Source organism: Eutrigla gurnardus (genome assembly GCF_963514095.1).
Source record: "Eutrigla gurnardus genome assembly, chromosome: 11".
NCBI classification, from domain to species: domain Eukaryota; kingdom Metazoa; phylum Chordata; class Actinopteri; order Perciformes; family Triglidae; genus Eutrigla; species Eutrigla gurnardus.
Genome location: NC_139925.1, coordinates 20,986,803 through 21,005,037, shown reverse-complemented (window position 1 = coordinate 21,005,037; position 18,235 = coordinate 20,986,803). Strand labels below are relative to the sequence as shown.

The 18,235-nt window shown below is 41.9% G+C and overlaps 2 protein-coding genes across 3 annotated transcripts in view; both read left to right on the top strand.

Annotated features, from left to right (window-relative positions):
- The window catches only part of spred2b (sprouty related EVH1 domain containing 2b), a 415,094-nt gene extending 401,908 nt beyond the window's left edge, over window positions 1-13,186 (top strand). The window contains exon 7 of the transcript XR_014597914.1: window positions 13,171-13,186. The gene's annotated coding sequence lies outside the window, so the exon portion shown is untranslated. The remainder of the gene's footprint in view (window positions 1-13,170) is intronic.
- Window positions 1-18,235, top strand: part of wdpcp (WD repeat containing planar cell polarity effector) — an 86,306-nt gene that overhangs the window by 13,082 nt on the left and 54,989 nt on the right. For both annotated transcript variants that reach the window (XM_084020731.1, XM_084020732.1), the window contains exons 2-5: window positions 3,677-3,772; window positions 9,114-9,198; window positions 13,310-13,354; window positions 17,212-17,262. In XM_084020731.1, the coding sequence (XP_083876857.1) occupies window positions 9,138-9,198; window positions 13,310-13,354; window positions 17,212-17,262 (157 nt within the window). In that variant the 5' untranslated portion in view covers window positions 3,677-3,772; window positions 9,114-9,137. The remainder of the gene's footprint in view (window positions 1-3,676; window positions 3,773-9,113; window positions 9,199-13,309; window positions 13,355-17,211; window positions 17,263-18,235) is intronic.

Here is an 18,235-nt window from a genome sequence, read left to right as displayed (position 1 = left end):
AGCCTCCACTCATCTCTGTGGCCGCCTTTCTCCCCCTCCCTTTGTTGCACACGGACACACCGAGGTTTCACGATGAGGTTTTAAAGAATTACATTCTCAATTATGTGGCCACAAAAGTGACATCCTAATAGCACAATTCAGAAGCGCTTAATGTTCACATGTTCTCCCCAAACCAGCAAAAGTCAGCTTCTCAAATGTGAGTATTTGAAGCCTATGTTTTTGGGTTTTGGATTGATGGTTGGAACTTAAACACCATTTTAGGCTTTAATAGATTATGATGTGCATTCTTCACATTTATCTGACATTTCTTAAAAAATAAATAAATAATAATAATTGAGAAAATAATCAGAAGTTTAAGCATTGACGGCAATCATCATTAGTCGCAAGTTACCTTCAGACTCCTTCAAAGGTAGATTCTGTGTATTGCAATAGTTGAGATCCTGACTTGTGTTTGCTTTTGTGTAATTATGGTGCAAAAAGTCTCTCTTACTATATTTCTCTGGACACTTGAACTTTTCAACTCCTCACCTTCACATGCCCTCTAAACCGTGCTTCAAGTGATCTATACATATACACGTTTGCAAAAACCAGTCTATACACACACACACACACACACACATGCTCACATCATACTCGATAAAGAGACTTGCCCAGCGGTCATGTCACTCGATCTTCAATTTCCTGGTGATTGACATGTCCTGTAAAACACACACACACACACACACACACACACACACACACACATATGCACATGCATACAGAGTGACTGTACCTGTCACCTCTGTTGAATAGTATTACCTTTACCTCATTTTGTTCTGCCTGTCACTCACTTCTATTCTTCTTCCGCCGACAGCTGAATGGACTCCTTCGGGACTCTGTTAAGTGTGTGTGTGTGTGTGTGTGTGTGTTTGTGAATGAATGCTTGCTGCCTGGCGCCACTTTGCCCACCCTCCACTGTCTCCACCAAACCCTCTGTAATGGGACAGTTGAGAAGATGTACTGTATTCTTTGTGTGTGTGTGTGTGTGTGTGTGTGTGTGTGTGTGTGTGTGTGTGTGTGTGTGTGTGTGTGTGTGTGTGTGTGTGTGTGTGTGTGTGTGTGTGTGTGTGTGCCCCGCCAGGCCTCATTGCATGTTACATCTGAAGAAAATAGTTTCCAGTTCTTCCCTCTCGTTCTCTTCTCAGTGGGTCGAGTTCTCTAACGCCTCAGGTCCAAAACAAAACCACTGAAGCAGAGTGACTGAGAGACAGACGTATAGCCAAGTAGAAGGTGGAGAAGAAGTTGACAAGAACACGACTAGGCCCCGCTAGTGACGCCTAGAGGCTACAATGTTTATTACCTTACGGAACAATGTAGTGGGTCTGGTGCAAGGATCTATAGAGAGGCGAAGCCCCGCCCCTTCTGGTTGACCTTATATTGAAAATGTTTTATCCCTTTTGAATTGTGCCAACTTTGCACGTCAAGACATTAATTTTGTCGTATAATTGTTAAAGTATAACACTGTGAAAATACGTAAATATAAACACTTGTGTTCAGTACCAGGAGCGTTTCTCACACTTGATTTGTCCATTTAAAAAAAAGCCCTTTCAAAGTCAGAATGTTTTGATGTTGTATGGCTTGTAAAATGGTCCAATATTTCCATTAGGGGACTATGGAGTGAAAGGATCGTTCATAATCTGCGTTCACATCTCCCGTTGGAGTTAGTCTCAGACCCACCGCTGGTCTACTAAAGGGGCGGGGCCCCATGTGATGGAGACAGATACAGGATACAGGAGAGTCTCAGTGGGCCGTCTACCTTCTGTGCTGTCTCTGGCATATCTCACTGAATCCATGGCAACATTGTACTTCTTACATCCCCAAAGAAATTATTGAAAACAAAGAGCCTGATTATTCCCCAAATAGAAGTTAGGCAGAGCAAAATAATAATCCAATATTTTTTCGATTCTCTTCTGTACCACACAGACACGCATCTTATCTTTTGTCTCAGTGGTCACAGCCCTCCGTGATACAAATTAAACTCCGTTCAGGGATTGGATTCTTTGTTTTATCTGGGTTTACTCCCCCTCATTATCTCACTCTTCCTTGAGAGCCATGTTGTTTTCTGAGTTTGTCCACCTTTCTTTGCTCTGATATGACACTGGAAGCTCGAGGACTTCTCCCTCAAGGATACACCGAAGATAAGAGCTCGTGTGAGTCAGCGTGTGCATGGTTTCATATGTATGTAAATGTGTGCATGTGTACATTTCCTCGGGTATCACGCGGTTAACAGATAGCAGAGTATGCATCGTACTGTATGTGGCTTTGCATGCATGCGGTTGTGCGTCGCACTAGTTCACCTATCAGGAGTTTAAGAGATTGGACGTAGCACTGATTTGGGTACCTGAGCGCGCTACTGAATACATGAGTGTATGTGTTCATGTAGTCTGTGGCTGAGACCTGGCAGGAACTCGAAGGCGCGTCAGATTGGAAAATATGCACTAACAATGACACACTCACACCCGACCTATCTCCCTCTATAGAGATATACTTTCTGGTCGCTCTTTGTATGTTCTTCATGTTTCTCTCCGAGAGCCAAAACAAGACCAGGCAGTAGCTGAGAGAGAGAGAGAGAGAGAGAGAGAGAGAGAGAGAGAGAGAGAGAGAGAGAGAGAGAGAGAGAGAGAGAGAGAGAGAGAGAGAGAGAGAGAGAGAGAGAGAGAGAGAGAGAGAGAGAGAGAGAGCGAGCGACTGGAAGAGATAAAGCTTGTGGTGGGGAAAAAAAGTCTGAACATTTGAAACACTGTGCTTTTGAGAGAGATGAGACAATAAAGAGTAGAGTAAAAACTGCCAGAGAGAAAGAAAAAATCAGAACCCACTGAAATGCTGTCCTTTGAGGGAGTAGAGACAAAGAATGAGGAGAGTAGAAATTGCCAGAAATAGAGAGTGAAAGCTTGCAGACGGGGTCAGAAAGCTTAATGCATTTCTAATAGGAGGTACCTCGGAAAAACATGGCAGACGAGAAAGAGAAGGGGAAGAGATAAAAGGCACAGGACAAGTAGGGATGATAAGTGAAGGTACCAGAGGAAAAATAAGGGACGGAAAAACTGACAAAGTTGCACAGAGCAAGGTGAGGGGAGAGAATAGTCGTACGTGTGATGCGTAGTGCAGGTGTGTGTGTGTGTGTGTGTGTGTGTGTGTGTGTGTGTGTGTGTGTGTGTGTGTGTGTGTGTTGGGGGCGGGGGAATCAGGCTGTGATGGCCTTGTGTCAGTCACCCTATGGCAGCTCTTTAACCCTGTAATTTACCACATCACTCTTCTCACAGTAGGGATGGAACCACTGCACCAGCTGACAGCACTGCCTCTGTGTGTGTGTGTGTGTGTGTGTGTGTGTGTGTGTGTGTGTGTGTGTGTGTGTGTGTGTGTGTGTGTGTGTGCGTGTGTGCGTGTGTGCGTGTGTGCGTGTGTGTGTGTGTGTGTGCGTGTGTGTGTGTGCATGTGTGTGTGTGTGTGTGTGTGTGTGCGTGTGTGCGTGTGTGCGTGTGTGCGTGTGTGTGTGTGCGTGTGTGTGTGTGCATGTGTGTGTGTGTGTGTGTGTGCATGTGTGTGTGTGTGCTCATACCTGTGAGGATTCTTGAGATGTCAAAGAAAATGTCTGTGAACCTGCCTTCATTTCAGGCCTTTCTCTCTCTCTTTCCAGATCTGCACCAAACACCTAATAAACCCTCGCATGATCACCAAATTTGAACCCATTTGTTTCTGACTTCACATCTGTTGCAACATAAAGTACACTCCTGTAAGTACATCAACGTTTTCTCCACTGACGAGTGCTGAGACCTTGATACTTTGTGGCACACGTTGTGGTGTGTTTTGCATTAAAGATTGTAGTTGCAGCTGAGCATGCTAAATAGTCTGCAGGGTCTTCACTTGTCTCATCCAGAAATGAAAGAAAAAATAGGCTTCATAACATTTAACCCACCCCCGTTTATCACAAGTGTTACAGAATATAAGCACATTGGCATGTGTGCTACATTATTATTTTTGTTTGTACGTGAAAATGAGCTAAGGCCATTGAGTTTCAGGTAGAAAAAATATATACTTGTACCATTTTTCTTCTTTTAAAAATTTGAAACGGATCAATTTGACCCGAATACCATAAAAGGGTTAAATCGATTAATTTATTTGCATATTAATAGCTTTATGTCTTCGATCAATTAATTCACATTTTAATTTCTAATAGAAGGGTTTACAATAATTGCCATATGTCTGCCATAGTGATTTTTCCAAGCTCACAATATCAGAAAACGCACAGCTCGGAGCGCTTTGGAGACGCAGCATTTTTTCAGCTGACACGCGTTGTTTGTGTCAGGTTGCTATGATACGAATATCCACGGAGGTAAATATGGCACAAGGTAGAGTATTTGCTGTAGAGAGACCTGCTGGTCTATGTGGCTAATGGTGAAACATCTCAGCATCTCAGTACCATCATTTTCTTCAGATTCAGTCTTTACTATCTTAATGACCCCATACAGGGAAATGTGTTTGATCCTGCGTTCCAAACAAGGACACCAGTAATTCCATGTAGAAGTAATAGCATAACATACACTGTACCACAACATACTCATAATAAAACACAGGCCATTTGGCCCACCCTTCCTCCACTGTGATTGGACAGTTGGGTAAAGAGTGACAGTGACAACACTTACATGGCCCCTAATAACAGTTTATGATATGGTAATAGATTTGTTTCATTTCCGTCCCAATCTAGAATACCATTGATGTGGGTAATCACAGTAAATCATTCTGAAGATTTAAAATAACACATTTAGAGGAATCATTTCTAGCGTTATGGTGTTATTAACTATGTATGCCACAGTCAGATTCAAACCAAGTTTGATGTTTGTGCCGTATATTCACCTGGACTCTGGACTTCTGTTAGCTTCTGTCGGCTAGCTCTCTGTCAATCAGAGAGAACCAGTCGCAAATACATATTTACGTATAGTTCTGTCTCTCTCTCTCTCTCTCTCTCTCTCTCTCTCTCTCTCTCTCTCTCACACACACACACACAAACACACACACATAGTAAGTTAGCACCCCGAGGGGACAGTGAAAGAAGAGTAGAAAGAGATGCAGAGAGCAGACAAGGTCGTTGTTCCTGTGGACTGTCTTTGAAAGAGGAGTCGTATGTTTTCCCTCCCCTCCTTTGATGCCAAAGCAGCCTCTTTACTGGTGTACAGACATACAATTAATCACATATTAATCAGGATCACAATATATTTGGCTACCATGGGCGGCGAGATGATTTGGCTTGACTTTTAGGGGAACTGTCTTGTCTTACCTGAGACAAACTCCTGAATGTTGTGACTGCAGTCCAGAGTAGAAGATGACATAGGCTTACTGTATAGCAAAAAAGAAGCTGAATTCAGGTGTGAAAGATCCTTAATATTATTAACATCTCCACCATGCGGATCATGTGTTGAGGTGTGTGTGCGTCCCCAAGTGAGTGTGCACCTCTGTGTCTGTCCACAGCTGATCTCTCATTCTGCTGCAGCAAACTGCATCACGGCTCATCGTGACTGACACTTTCTCAAAACACCTTTTATTACCTGTTTCATGTACTGCCACTGACTCCTCAGTCACTAAAGAAAGTTGTCTCACGTTTATTGTTTTGTCTGGTGTGTTTGGCTGCCTGCTAACAGCTAACAGAACTACAAGTACACTGCTGTACCTCTCAGCTGCTCACTCAGCACGGAGCCTTCATTCAACACCGCTTCTGTTTGAGTTTTAAATGATTGGTCATTGGTGTCTAGATGGGGGTCACAAAAGTGAAAGCAGCGGTCTGTCCAGTGCTTTGTTTGAATCAATTTGAAAGTATTATCAAAATATGTTGCCCCTAAAATCAAAGAATAATCGTATTCATCAAAAATAATTGTGATAATCATTTTGGCCATAATCATGCGGCCTAAAATGATGTCGTCACGGAACAATGCTCTTCATGTGATTTTTTTAAACTGTCGGTTAACTCTGAGTGGACGGTAAAGTGTGCAAACTCTTGCGTGTCATTGTGTCCATGAACATAAGAGCAAAAAGAATTGGATGGTCTGCATTCTTTAAAAAGAGGCTCATGCTTGTCTGGGTGTTACTGCTGGTTTTACAAGTTCGATGGAGGAGGATCTGAGTTCTGTTTACGTGTTTGCGTCATGTCTTTACAAGTGAACTTGATGTGTGTAAATAATAATAATAATAATAATGAATTTTATTTGTAATGCACTTTATATTGAGAAAACAATCTCAAAGTGCTACATAAAAAAAGAAAAGTAAAAGTTAAAATTTGGAGAGAGAGCGTCTCTCCAAAGGAAACAACTAATGAAAGGCTTTTTTAAAAAGGTAGGTTTTTAGGCCTTTTTTAAAAGTGTCCAGGGTCAGTGGTGCTCTCAGGTGGTCAGGGAGAGCATTCCAAAGACAGGGAGCGGCGTGACAGAAAGCTCTGTCTCCCATGGTTCGGAGTTTGGTCCTTGGGATCTGCAGGAGGGTTAGGGTTAGGGGTTAGGGTTAGGAGCGGAGGTGTCGTGAAGTGGGCTGAGGGGTGATTAGCTCCTTCAGGTAAATAGGAGCATTACCATGGAGGCACTGGTGGGTCAGTAGGGAAACCTTGTATTCATCCTGAATGGGACAGGGAGCCAGTGGAGGGATTTGAGAATTGGTGTGATGTGGTCAAATTTTCGTGTCCTTGTAAGGATCCGGGCAGCACAGTTTTGAATGTATTGGAGTTTTTGGATGTTTTTGTTGGAGATCCCGGCAAGAAGAGCATTACAGTAGTCCAGCCTGCACAGAAAGACAAATGAAGAAATGTATGGAGAGCTAAAACAAGAAGTTAATTGTATATTCTACTAGTGAAGTTAATACAAACATCGGAGAGAGATCTTTGGCTTTGCATATTAAGAGACTGGAGTGGAAAGTCATTAGACAAACATGCTGATGTGTTGGATGGAACAGGAGACACAGCAACTAGACTAATCTTGACTAAATGTTTACCTTGTACACATGAAAAACAAACTCTTTATCTTCATTGAGGTCTCACCTTCTCTCTGTGTTGCGTCTCCTGATACATATGTGGTCCCACACCATTCCATTTGCTCCCGTATTTTCTGTATCTATGTCAGCCCCCTTGTTTCTTCTATTCTGCAGTAAACCCCAGAACATGGTCTCAAGAAGTTTACGGATAGCCAGACTGGCAATAACGAAATGAAAGCTGGCTGGAATGAGGTTTTCCTTCCAAAAAGGGCTGACTTCCTCTAAAAAAAAAAAAAAAAAGCTGGTTAGGAGAGGATAAAAGAATCCTCTTATGTCAGTAAACTCGTTACGCAGTTGCTGCTATGCCATGCTAGCCCCAGCGTTTCCATGGCATCCGGTGTTATCTGTGCGTATTTTTGTTGGGACTTGTAGTTTTGGGGTTTGAGTGCCCCCCCACCCCACACACACACATACACAAACACACACACACACACACACACAACACACACACACACACACACACACACACACACCATGAGGTGCAAGAGGGGAAAGAAGATAAGAGAGAGTCCCCTCAGCATTAACGAAAGAAGAAAAAAAAATATATATATATATATATATTGGCCGGCACAGCAATACACTGCTGCACCTTTACTATACAGAGATCCTGCTGGCCTGTGAGGAGCGCCGAAGTTGCAGATTGATTAATGGATTCTTGTTGTGATATTATTGGTTGAAATAGGTATGTATTCGCTGTAAGCATGCGTCATATTTTGTTATCCAAGAAGTAAAAATACTGGATATTAAGTTAAAAATATGAAGAATTGTTGTTTGTTTTGTATTTTCTTCGGCATATATTATTTAATAATCGTATGACCGTGCGTGTGATCTAGAAGGGTTAAAAAAAGCATTTTTCATTCCTATACTTTAAACTGATCTAACTCGAATATATGGGATCAAAGACATGCTAGGATAATCTTTACTGTCAGTGCAACTTCAGATTGCATGGGGACATAAAAAGATCCTCAAGCAAAGTGTTGACACTATTCCGTTTGTTGTCAGTCACATAATATATTGTGTTTATGTGTTGTACTGAACAGATGTGTTGAAATGAACTGCAGCTCGGAGTGGTGACACTTGTACTATTTGCAGTAGTTCTCATTATAGTAGCAGTGTTAGTAGCAATAGTGGCAGTAATGGTGGTTCTGTCGCAGTTAGTGGTAACGCTGGTTGAAGCATTGGTTAGTTGTTAGAAGAGGTAACAGCAGTGATAGCTGTTGGAATTAATATTTCATTGATTACACATTACAGAAACCTCATAATTGGGACACAGACAGCACAAAATATACCAGCAACATACAACAACAAACCATCAATACTGGAGAGGAAACCCCACAGAAATATAATTTATTCTCAACACCAGAGTTAACCCCAGCTTAACCCTCCAGGAACAGAACCTGACTGGAGAATACTGTCTGTAATCATGACGGAGGGATAGCCAGCGCCCGTCATAGCCCCGCCCCGTGTTCATTAGCTGAGGTGAGGAATGGCGCCTGCTTTGTCTTAGCTGTCAGCAAAGAAGTGTGCGTCCATCACTGCTCGCCTCTGATGTGTGAATGAAAGTCCAAACATCGCCGCCCGTGACCTCGCCTCAGTGTCAGTCTGAGGTCACGTGCATGTCTGTCTGTCTTTCTGTTCCCTGGGTTTTTGTTGTTTTTTGTTGCATTCAGGCCTGTAGAGTAAACACTACTGTTAATCCAACTAGTAATACAGGTATTACGGGTACAGGAAGTGGAGTATTCTGTTTCAGTCACATTTTTTAAAGCAAAAGATAAAAAATGGGAAAAGGGGAATTTCCTCTTCTATTGATTAATGTGGATCAGATTTGTTCTCATTGCCAATACAATGTCTCTGTCATCTCTTCTACACTGCTCTCCATCTAATTATCCATGTTGTCTGTGCACGGTCAGATAGTAACTGTGTCTACATGCAGACGCTGTTTGACCCTTAGGCCTGTTTATGTCAATCAACTATGTCGTCTCATCAAGATAGGCATCTGTGGTTGTGTTTGGCTCTCGGTCTGTCTTTCATTTGTTCTTCCTCTCCCTCGTCCCTCCCTGCAGACTCGGGTTACACCCCTCCATCAGATGGCGTTTTGCCTGGCTGAGCTCCACTTGTGGTCCACCAGGAGCTCACTCCAAGTCAAAGGTAGCACTTATCACCATGCTCGATCTCCCTCCCTCTCTCTCTCTCCCTCTCTCTCCCTCTCTCTCTCTCTCATTCTCCTCTTTCTTTTCCCCTCTCGCTCTGTCTTGCTCTCTGGCTCTTCCTGTCATCACTCACTTTGTTTTCACACCTTGTCCCCACCTCACCTGTATCTCCTCCAACAATCTGACTCTCAGTCAACACCAATTCTCACTCCGTCTGTTTTCACTTTCTCTTTACTCTCGTCAAATTCTCATGCCAGCCACGTCTCTTTGTTGCATTATATATGACATTCATTATATTTGTTTATACAACATCAAACTGTGTTTGTGCTTCGAGAGCATGACCACAATCAACTGGTGTTCTGAGACCACACACACGCTGGCTTACGTATACATATGTTAACAAAGGGATGTCATCGTCCCACACTTAACTTAACTTAAAGTTTGACCAACTATGTAGTACGTGGTGCAAAATGTTTTTATATTTAGTTTCCATCTCAGAAGTATGTAGCTACATATACAAAAGGCAATAAATTATGGACCATAATTGAATATTTTGATTTGGGAATCAGCTATTGTCATTGATCGGTTACTGTATGTTAAGTTCCTCCGTCACCTCACCATCATGAAAACATTTAAGGACATATATCAGGATATAGCATCTGTCCTGATAATTCAATAAATAAATAGTTGGTGAACTGGTGTGCAAAGTGAACATAAACAGTTTCAAGTGAAAAGATAAAAATACTGTGTATACATATTCCAGCTATACGCTGAGTGTGTTTTCATGTATGACAATAAGGTATTACCAGAAGCAGAATTCTTGAACAATGAAGATGAATGAATTGAGCATTTAGGTTCCTCATTGATCTTTACACATTATTCTCTAGCATTGTTATGCATATGAACCCTGCTCTGAGCTGCATGCACGATTGCATTCTGGGTTAATGGAGCTTAAAGGTTGGAGAAGCTTCTGACTAGATTGTTGCATTGGCCTGAGTGCTAATTTAAAGTGTGATGTCAAAACAAAACTGCAATTTGCGTCAGTATGTGCTTGTTATCATCAATGATTATGTATCACAATATCCCGATATATGGTTTCATCAGGATATAATTGCATTGAAAGATGATGAATTATCATATTGAATTATCGGTCGTATACCGTATATACATGTTGACTGGCGATCAATGCTTCCCTGTGAGGCCAGATGGGTGTGGCGTGAGTTTGAATTTCTCTGGCACTTTTTTGTGTGTTTTCCTGCTCGCCACCTATCAGTCCATCTCTTCTGTCAGACGGAAATGCTCTGTTTCTCCATTTTCTTGTTTTCCCCTCCTTTCCATTCTGTCTTGTCTTTCACAGTCTGCTGAGCTTTAGACGAAGATAATGTCTCTCGGAGGCTGACTGTGTGTGTGTGTGTGTGTGTGTGTGTGTGTGTGTGTGTGTGTGTGTGTGTGTGTGTGTGTGTGTGTGTGTGTGTGTTTATGTGTATACTCAAAGGTAGGAGAGGGTGTATATCCCAGGTGATGGTGACATATCCTTATTTGTTTGTTTTTTCCTGCTGTGTGTGTCTTGTGCTATCTTGGAGAAAATGTGGATGGATACATCTGAGCAAGGAGGCCTGGTTGCTGAGGTGTGACGCTCCCTATCAGTCTCAAAAATAATAATATGGATTCATAAAAGAAGAATCTACTGTGTAATGCTATGAAACCGGATATATTCTATGTGGACTGTGCGTATATTGAGCATGTGTTAATCACAGCAGGCGGCCCTCACAGCCAGGGGTGCACATTTAACCTTCACTGTGCAGAAGGATGGATGTGCAGAGATTGACACGAGATAACAGGATGTTGTGACATCACAACTAGTTTGGAAGCCAATCACATTCTAGTATTAAATTGACACACGTGAGAGGTGGACATTTGAAACCTCCTGTGCACAAACACTTTGAATGGACTTGTTAGTGAAGTGGGAGACATCTTGTAGGGAAAAGAAGTATTTACATTCTCATGACTTCAGATTTGGTATTATTTAACTGATCGAACCACGGATTTCAGCTCATGAAAGTCCCACAAATATAGTTTTGTCTGATACAAATTAAAACATGCAGATGCACACACATTTAACAACAGGCTATAAAGGATATGTGTTATGTGCTGCGGTTGTCTACACATCCAGCAGACTGACAGCAACATGTGCATCCATTTGTAGTCGTGTTTCTGGCCTTCTGATGAATGCAGGTCTGGACTTGATCCACTAACTCCTGATAAATAGATGTGTCTGTAACCTGCCATGCTTGGCGTTATTAACCATCCTCTTGTTACCTTACCTCCAATGTTATTCTGGTTTTGAATTTTACATTTGTTGTATCTATTTTTGTTTAGTTCTAATTAGTTTTCACAGTGTGTCTGCTAGTTTTAGTTTAGTCTCAGTTTTTTCAGAAAGCTTTAGTTTTTATATATTTAGTTTACAGTAGTTTTAGTTTATTTTTGTCAGGGCTAGAAGCATGTAGCGGACATGTATCCGTGTAGGAATAAGACGTGTCCCGATTGATCTTGAAGATCATTTACCAAATGAGTCACTTCATGTAAGCTCAGTGTGAGAGTCTCTTGTATTTTGCTGTCATCGATGGTGCATGCAGCCTGGTTCCCTAAAAATGACATTCCCACACAACAAAACTGCATTGTGACACATTTAGTTGTAGATTACGATTGCTCTTGACATTTCACAAATTAGTTTCAAACAAATCCACGATAAAAATCAGAGTAGGGAGGAGTTTGGGCTGGTAGATGGATAAAAAAAAACACAGGACTTTCACCAAGGTGTATGCTTCTGTGTCCTGTGTGACCCAAGTACTTTTGTTGTTTTGTGGCAGGGTTTTTTTTGTTGTTGCTATTGTTCGCTGACAGGTTTCAAACTGTTTTAAAACTATGACTGTTTAGTCAGTAAAAAAATATGTTTCCTGCAAAACAGAACTGAGAGTGCAGTTTAGTTGTTTGAGAATGTAATTTTGTAGGAGACAGGGTTGTGCATGGTGTTTCAGTGCAGAGAGCACGGACAGACACCAGTGGAGAGTTGTCGACAACCACACTCACCACACAACTGCAAGTGCAACAAAAGCCAATAATAGTCATTTATTAATATCTCATTCATTGATAGGGTTATGGGTGGATGTGGGACTGATAACAAAAACAATGAGCTAAAAGTGGCTAAACTGTCCCAGAAAGTCTATAATTGCCCATCGGATTCAGTGTTAACACCCATATGTATTTAAGTGCTTTCAGACAAATGGTTTAAGCACTCCTCATTCTTATAGAGAAAAATAAAAAGGTATCAGATTGGTGTTACTCAAGGTTACAGAATCACTATCCGTGTCAGAAATGGAAAAAGTGACAATAAGCCATTACTAATAGTGGTGTGTTTGTGTGTCTGCCATCAGCTCTCCTGTTGTATTAGCGTGACCTGGCCTCAGGAGCAGCAGCAGCAACACTAGCGGAGCGATAAAGAAACGATGTGTTGTGCGAATCCGAGTCTGGCTGCTCAGGGTTTTGGGCCTGCAGGAATAACACTGACAAAATAGGCTGTCCTCAGCAGTTTGTGTGTGTGCCTATCAGTACGTGTGTGTGTGTGTGTGTGTGTGTGTGTGTGTGTGTGTGTGTGTGTGTGTGTGTGTGTGTGTGTGTGTGTGTGTGTGTGTGTGTGTGTGTGTGTGTGTGTGGGAGCTCGCGTGTGTGCTGGTCATATGTTTTTGCAACTGCCTGCTGAGTCTCTGTGTGTGTCTGCTTTTAAATGTATATGTTGAATGCGTGTAAATCAGTCTGTCCTTCAGGTGGGATGGGTTAAGGCACCCTCCTGTCTTTATTAATACCCCTCTGCTCGGACTCCCCCAGCCCATCCTCTCACCTCCCCCTCCTCCCTCACAGGGTCTTATCTAAACCCTGGTGCTGGCAGACGGGACAGGCCACTGGCTGATAGCGATTGTTTATCCCACGGTGCGAAATTGCTGATCTGTCTTCTGCTTTTTCCTGACAGCTAGATGTTCATCTCTCTCTCTCTCTCTCTCTCTCTCTCTCTCTCTCTCTCTCTCTCTCTCTCTCTCTTTCTTGCCCCACAGATACAGATATTGGCACCTATCAGTACTACGATAAAGGAGAGCCAGGTAAATAGTGTTTATATTGGATGTCTGTTTGTGTTTAAGATAAGTTGTCTTGTTTTTTGGAATGTATGTGATTTCCTTATATATGAAGAAGGGCTTTTTGCCGCCTCCCACGCTCGCATAAGCTGTTAACACACACACACACACACACGCACGCACACACACACACACACACACACACACACACAGACACAAATTATTGGTCCAGCGTCTTTCAGTGTCCACACATGCACTTGTCCACACAGAGGCTATTATTAGTATGAAGGATTTGCACCCTAAAGCCTTATATACACATGCACATGCCCAACACACACACACACACACACACACACACACACACACACACACACAGGTTATTAGGCCTCCGTGGTTCTATCTCTTACACTGACTGTGTTCCTGTTGACCCGGAGCCTTGCCACACAGCGATAGGGAAACTAAACTGTTGACTTTCTCCTAGATCACATAGCAAGAGGCCCCACGTAGTCCAGCCTCATATTGCCTCAGGCCTGGAGGCTTCCCTTACCATCAGGAAGTGTTCAAATCATTGCCCCCGTGGTCCTAGCAGTGTGAGGGATGAGCTGATGTTGTGTGTGCATGTTTTTTATTTATAATAATATATTTATATATATATTTGGTGTTGTAATCTTTTGGTATTATTATCTTTTGGTTTGAGTGGTTATAGCAATAAGCAGAAGTTCCTCGAGGAAGTAGTTCCAGACCATGAAGGGGTTCCTGAAGGAACCTGATAAACTACCCTCAAATAATTGATGTGTTTAAAACGGTTCCTGGAGGCTCCTGATAGGTGCCATTGTGGCAAACTGAGGAACCCCAAGAGGCTTTACATTGTAGATGGTCTTCATCATCATGTCTCATACCTTAAAAATTAGATCCAACTGACTGGTGTGTACTCATTTCTGTTCAAAATAACAATAACTCGACACTCCACAATAACAGCTTAAAATAAGGTGATAGTCGTTTTTTACAAATTTAAAAAGGACGTCATTGATACAATTTGAATATACAGTAGTGTTTCAAAAGTGATCCAAAGCGGGCTTCTTCTTTTCCTTTAGGAAATGTCTTCTGTCGTCATGGTGATACCGTCTGTATGATGGTCTCTGTTTTAAAATAGATTTTCACTTCCTAGATTGAGACTAAAAGTAATTTTACATGTATAATTTCTATGAATATTGATAAGGTGTAAAAATCCAATCCCTTGTATTGTTTAACATGAACATATTTAACATATTTTAGCCTATGGGATTATCCTAAATAAAGGTTAAATAAAATGTATTCTAACCTGCATTCATTAAAAAAGCCACATGGGCTCAAAACACAACTTCAGCATAATCATATTATTAAAGGTCCTCTGTGTAGCATTTTGGGGGATTAGGAGAAATGCAGAAATGGAATATAAAATTCCTAACTATGATTTAACGAGTGTATAATCACCTGAATCTAATAATCGTTGTGTTTTTGTTAGCTTAGAATGAGCTGTTTATATCTACCGTACATAGATAGCGGGTCTACTTCATGGAGTCCGCCATGTTGCACTATGATGTCTCACATTGGCTCTAGAGAAAGCCTTTCTTGTTTTGTTGTTTCTTGAAACCTCAACACATAGTTTGGTCAACGCTGTAGAAATGGATATTACTTAAAGCAATGGGGCAGTGATTTGGTTGCAGTCGACAATATCGCCACTAGCTGCCACTAAATCGTACACACTGCTCGTTCAAGTTAATGCTAACATGTTAGCAAACGGGGTGATGTTTGCGTGCAATGTTCTCTCTCTATTTGCTCTGTGTTTGGTCTCCACCAAGTCCTGAGGGAAATACCTGTCTGTCTAGCTACTACATGCTCCACTGTTGACCAAGTGACTGTGTCTCTGCTGTTTGCTGCTGAGCAGGTCCAGTACAGTGTGTTAGAAGAGCTAAAACAATGAACCAAAACAGTCCACTTGTGGGCTGTATTACCACAACAATTAGCTGAAAGACACTAAAACACATCTTTCATATTTGATCCATTGTTGACATGAATTATTGATAAGAGCTTTACATTATATCATACATTTCTGTGAGAATCCATTAACCCCTGTCTTAAAAACATACAGTAAATAGGTTTTCTAAATAGGTTAAATTTTCTCTTTTTCTCGCCATCTTCATATTTTTCCTTTTGTTATTACCGTTCGCAGATGTTTCTGCCTCTCTTTCATTGATTTCCTTCCCTTTGTCTCTGTTTTAATTTTTTTTTTTTTGTTCCTTCTCATTTTGTGTACAGTATGTCTCTTCCTCTCTCCTTCTCATCACGGGGTTGTCTCTCTTCTCTCTCATCTGAGAAGCTGCCTTCTCTTTCATTCCAATCTTCAGTGGAGAGACGATGCTCTCGCTCCAAATCCTTTCATTTAGAGGATTACTAAAGTGTGGCTTGATATCAGAGTGGAGGGAGGAGAGGCAGGGGGAGAGGCAGAGCAGGGGAGCAGAATCACTATCCAAAAGTATCACAACATTTTCACACAGCAGTGTACGATAGCCCAGGTCGTGATATGATTGCATTTACAGTAGATTGCGTTAGATTACATTCACATTTCTTCATTTGATAATATGCATTAATCTCAAACAAATGAACAAATGCATTTCAAAACAATATACTGCCCAAATATGTTTGCTTGCATACAGATCCCCTACAGTCCATATGGCATTTAAATCTCCTGGAATTAATATTTCTCTGGAATATAGTATATACATGACTAAATGAGTAACAAACAACAAAAATAATTGTCTTCACAATTACATGCACGATTTATTTAGATTTTTCCTCATTCCCCAAAAAATGCTGTGCACTTGTAACCAGTAAAACACACGTGATGTACGACCGAAAGGTACTTCTTTCAAATAACTTAAATTTTCCTGTGGTTTTAACTCGTTTTTACTGAAGAAAAGCCTTGCCAACTGTTGGCTGTTGATTTGTGTACAACACACAGAACTGGTCTGTATAGAATAATAGTGTAATATTACTGTGCATGTAAACCTGATCAAAAAACTCCATCAGACTCTGATTCAAATGTTGCTAAACTGTGATTTCTGCTTGGAAGTACAGAAATATGTCATGTGAAGTAACAAGAACTGTTTTCAAAAACACTTTATAAGCTAAAATGAATACCACAGTCCTTTCCATAAATTCTACTTTCATGGAGTCCAACCCCATCTCCCACACGATGACCTTCCCACACAACTGCACTTTCGTTAATAGTTTGTTCTGATGAAGAACGGTATTGTATTACACTGTTTCTATTATTTTGCCCACCCCATTTATATGAGTTAAGGTTGGCTAAACAGCCTCTTTAAAACAGTTCTGTGTGCATCAGTGACACGCCATCGATTGTTTGATGGATATCAGCATCATTTAGTGAAGTGTTGCCGATCTCTGCACATTTGCTTTTATTCGGTGAAATGTTAGTTCCACGTCTCCCCACTAGAGGTAGACCCAGGCTCATTGGAGCAGCTCCGAGGGTCCCCTGCAGCCAGACTCCCACCAACCGCCCCCGCCCCAGAGCAGGTGCCCATGTCTGTGCCTGCCTGGCCCCTCACCCCCTTATCTGATTAATACTACTAATCCTGGAGGTGTTCCTGCCTGCCAGAGAGGCCGGCCACCAGACGGGACACTGTCTTGCTCGCAGTGACCGGGCCTCAGGCACGGTTGTGGGTTACTCTGCCAACAAGGTCTCTTGGAGTGAAAGGGGGGATGTTTGAGTTTTCTGTTCCTTATTATGGACATCACATAAACATAATCACTGACCGTGTACACCATGTTGTTTTCATACATATATGTATATATTCCTTATCTAACCCACCTATTTTCTGCAGCAAGTCCCCTGGAGCATCACTACTACAATGAGAAACTCCATTTCTGTGAAGGTAAGTTGTCAGCAGAGGAGTTTTAAGACACTTTTATTCTGTGTGTGTGTGTGTGTGTGTGTGTGTGTGTGCGTGTGTGTGTGTGTGTGTGTGTGCGTGTGCGTGTGCGTGTGCGTGTGCGTGTGTGTGTGTGTGTGCTCCAACCATCTTACCAATTGCTGACCATCTTCTTGAAATCACTGTCCTACTTCCTCTATGCTCTCTCTCTACCTCCCTCTGCCTGCTTTTCACCCAGTAGTGGAACACAAACACCCTTATCAGGAGACGAACACTCATCCCCCTGCCCTCCCCTCCCTCCTCTCTCCCCTGACCCTCCCCCCTCCACACCCTCATTTACATGCATCTGTTTACGTCCTCTTCCCAATCACTCCTAAAGACAGATTGTTAAAATAAACACATAGGGGAGTGATTGCTCCATATAAAAAACAGCAGTCCTTCCTTTCCTTTTTTCCCCCTCTAACTGAACTTCATGTATGTGCGTGGGCAGAAGCAGATGCACAAATTCAATTAGCTGTTTTTTTTTTTCCTTCTTCATATCCTTCCCTTCCTCTGTTTAACCACTAGAGATGGAGGGGGAAAAGGGAGAGCTGGGAAATTAAAATGAAGGGGCCTCGACGTGGTACGTGTTGAGATATGTGCTGCTAACTGTGAGGTTGCATTTGGGAGATAACTCAACTCAAGAGCGCCAAAAGTCCTCACGATTAAAATATTTGCTTCTCCTCGAGGACCAGTTTGTGTGTTTTTGAAGGGACATTTGCTTTAGAATATTTTCACTCCTTCAGTGCAGCTCAATCAATCTGTAAGCCGCAGATTGCTGCTTTGGGGACGGTCCTCAGAAATATAAAACTTGTTCATCAGTGTAGTTCCTGTATATAGTAAGCAGTGGTTTTACATTAGGTTTTAAACAAAAAGTAACCAGTGCTGGTTTCAGGTGTTCACAAACTCACCACCGATCACCTCTGCAATATACCTA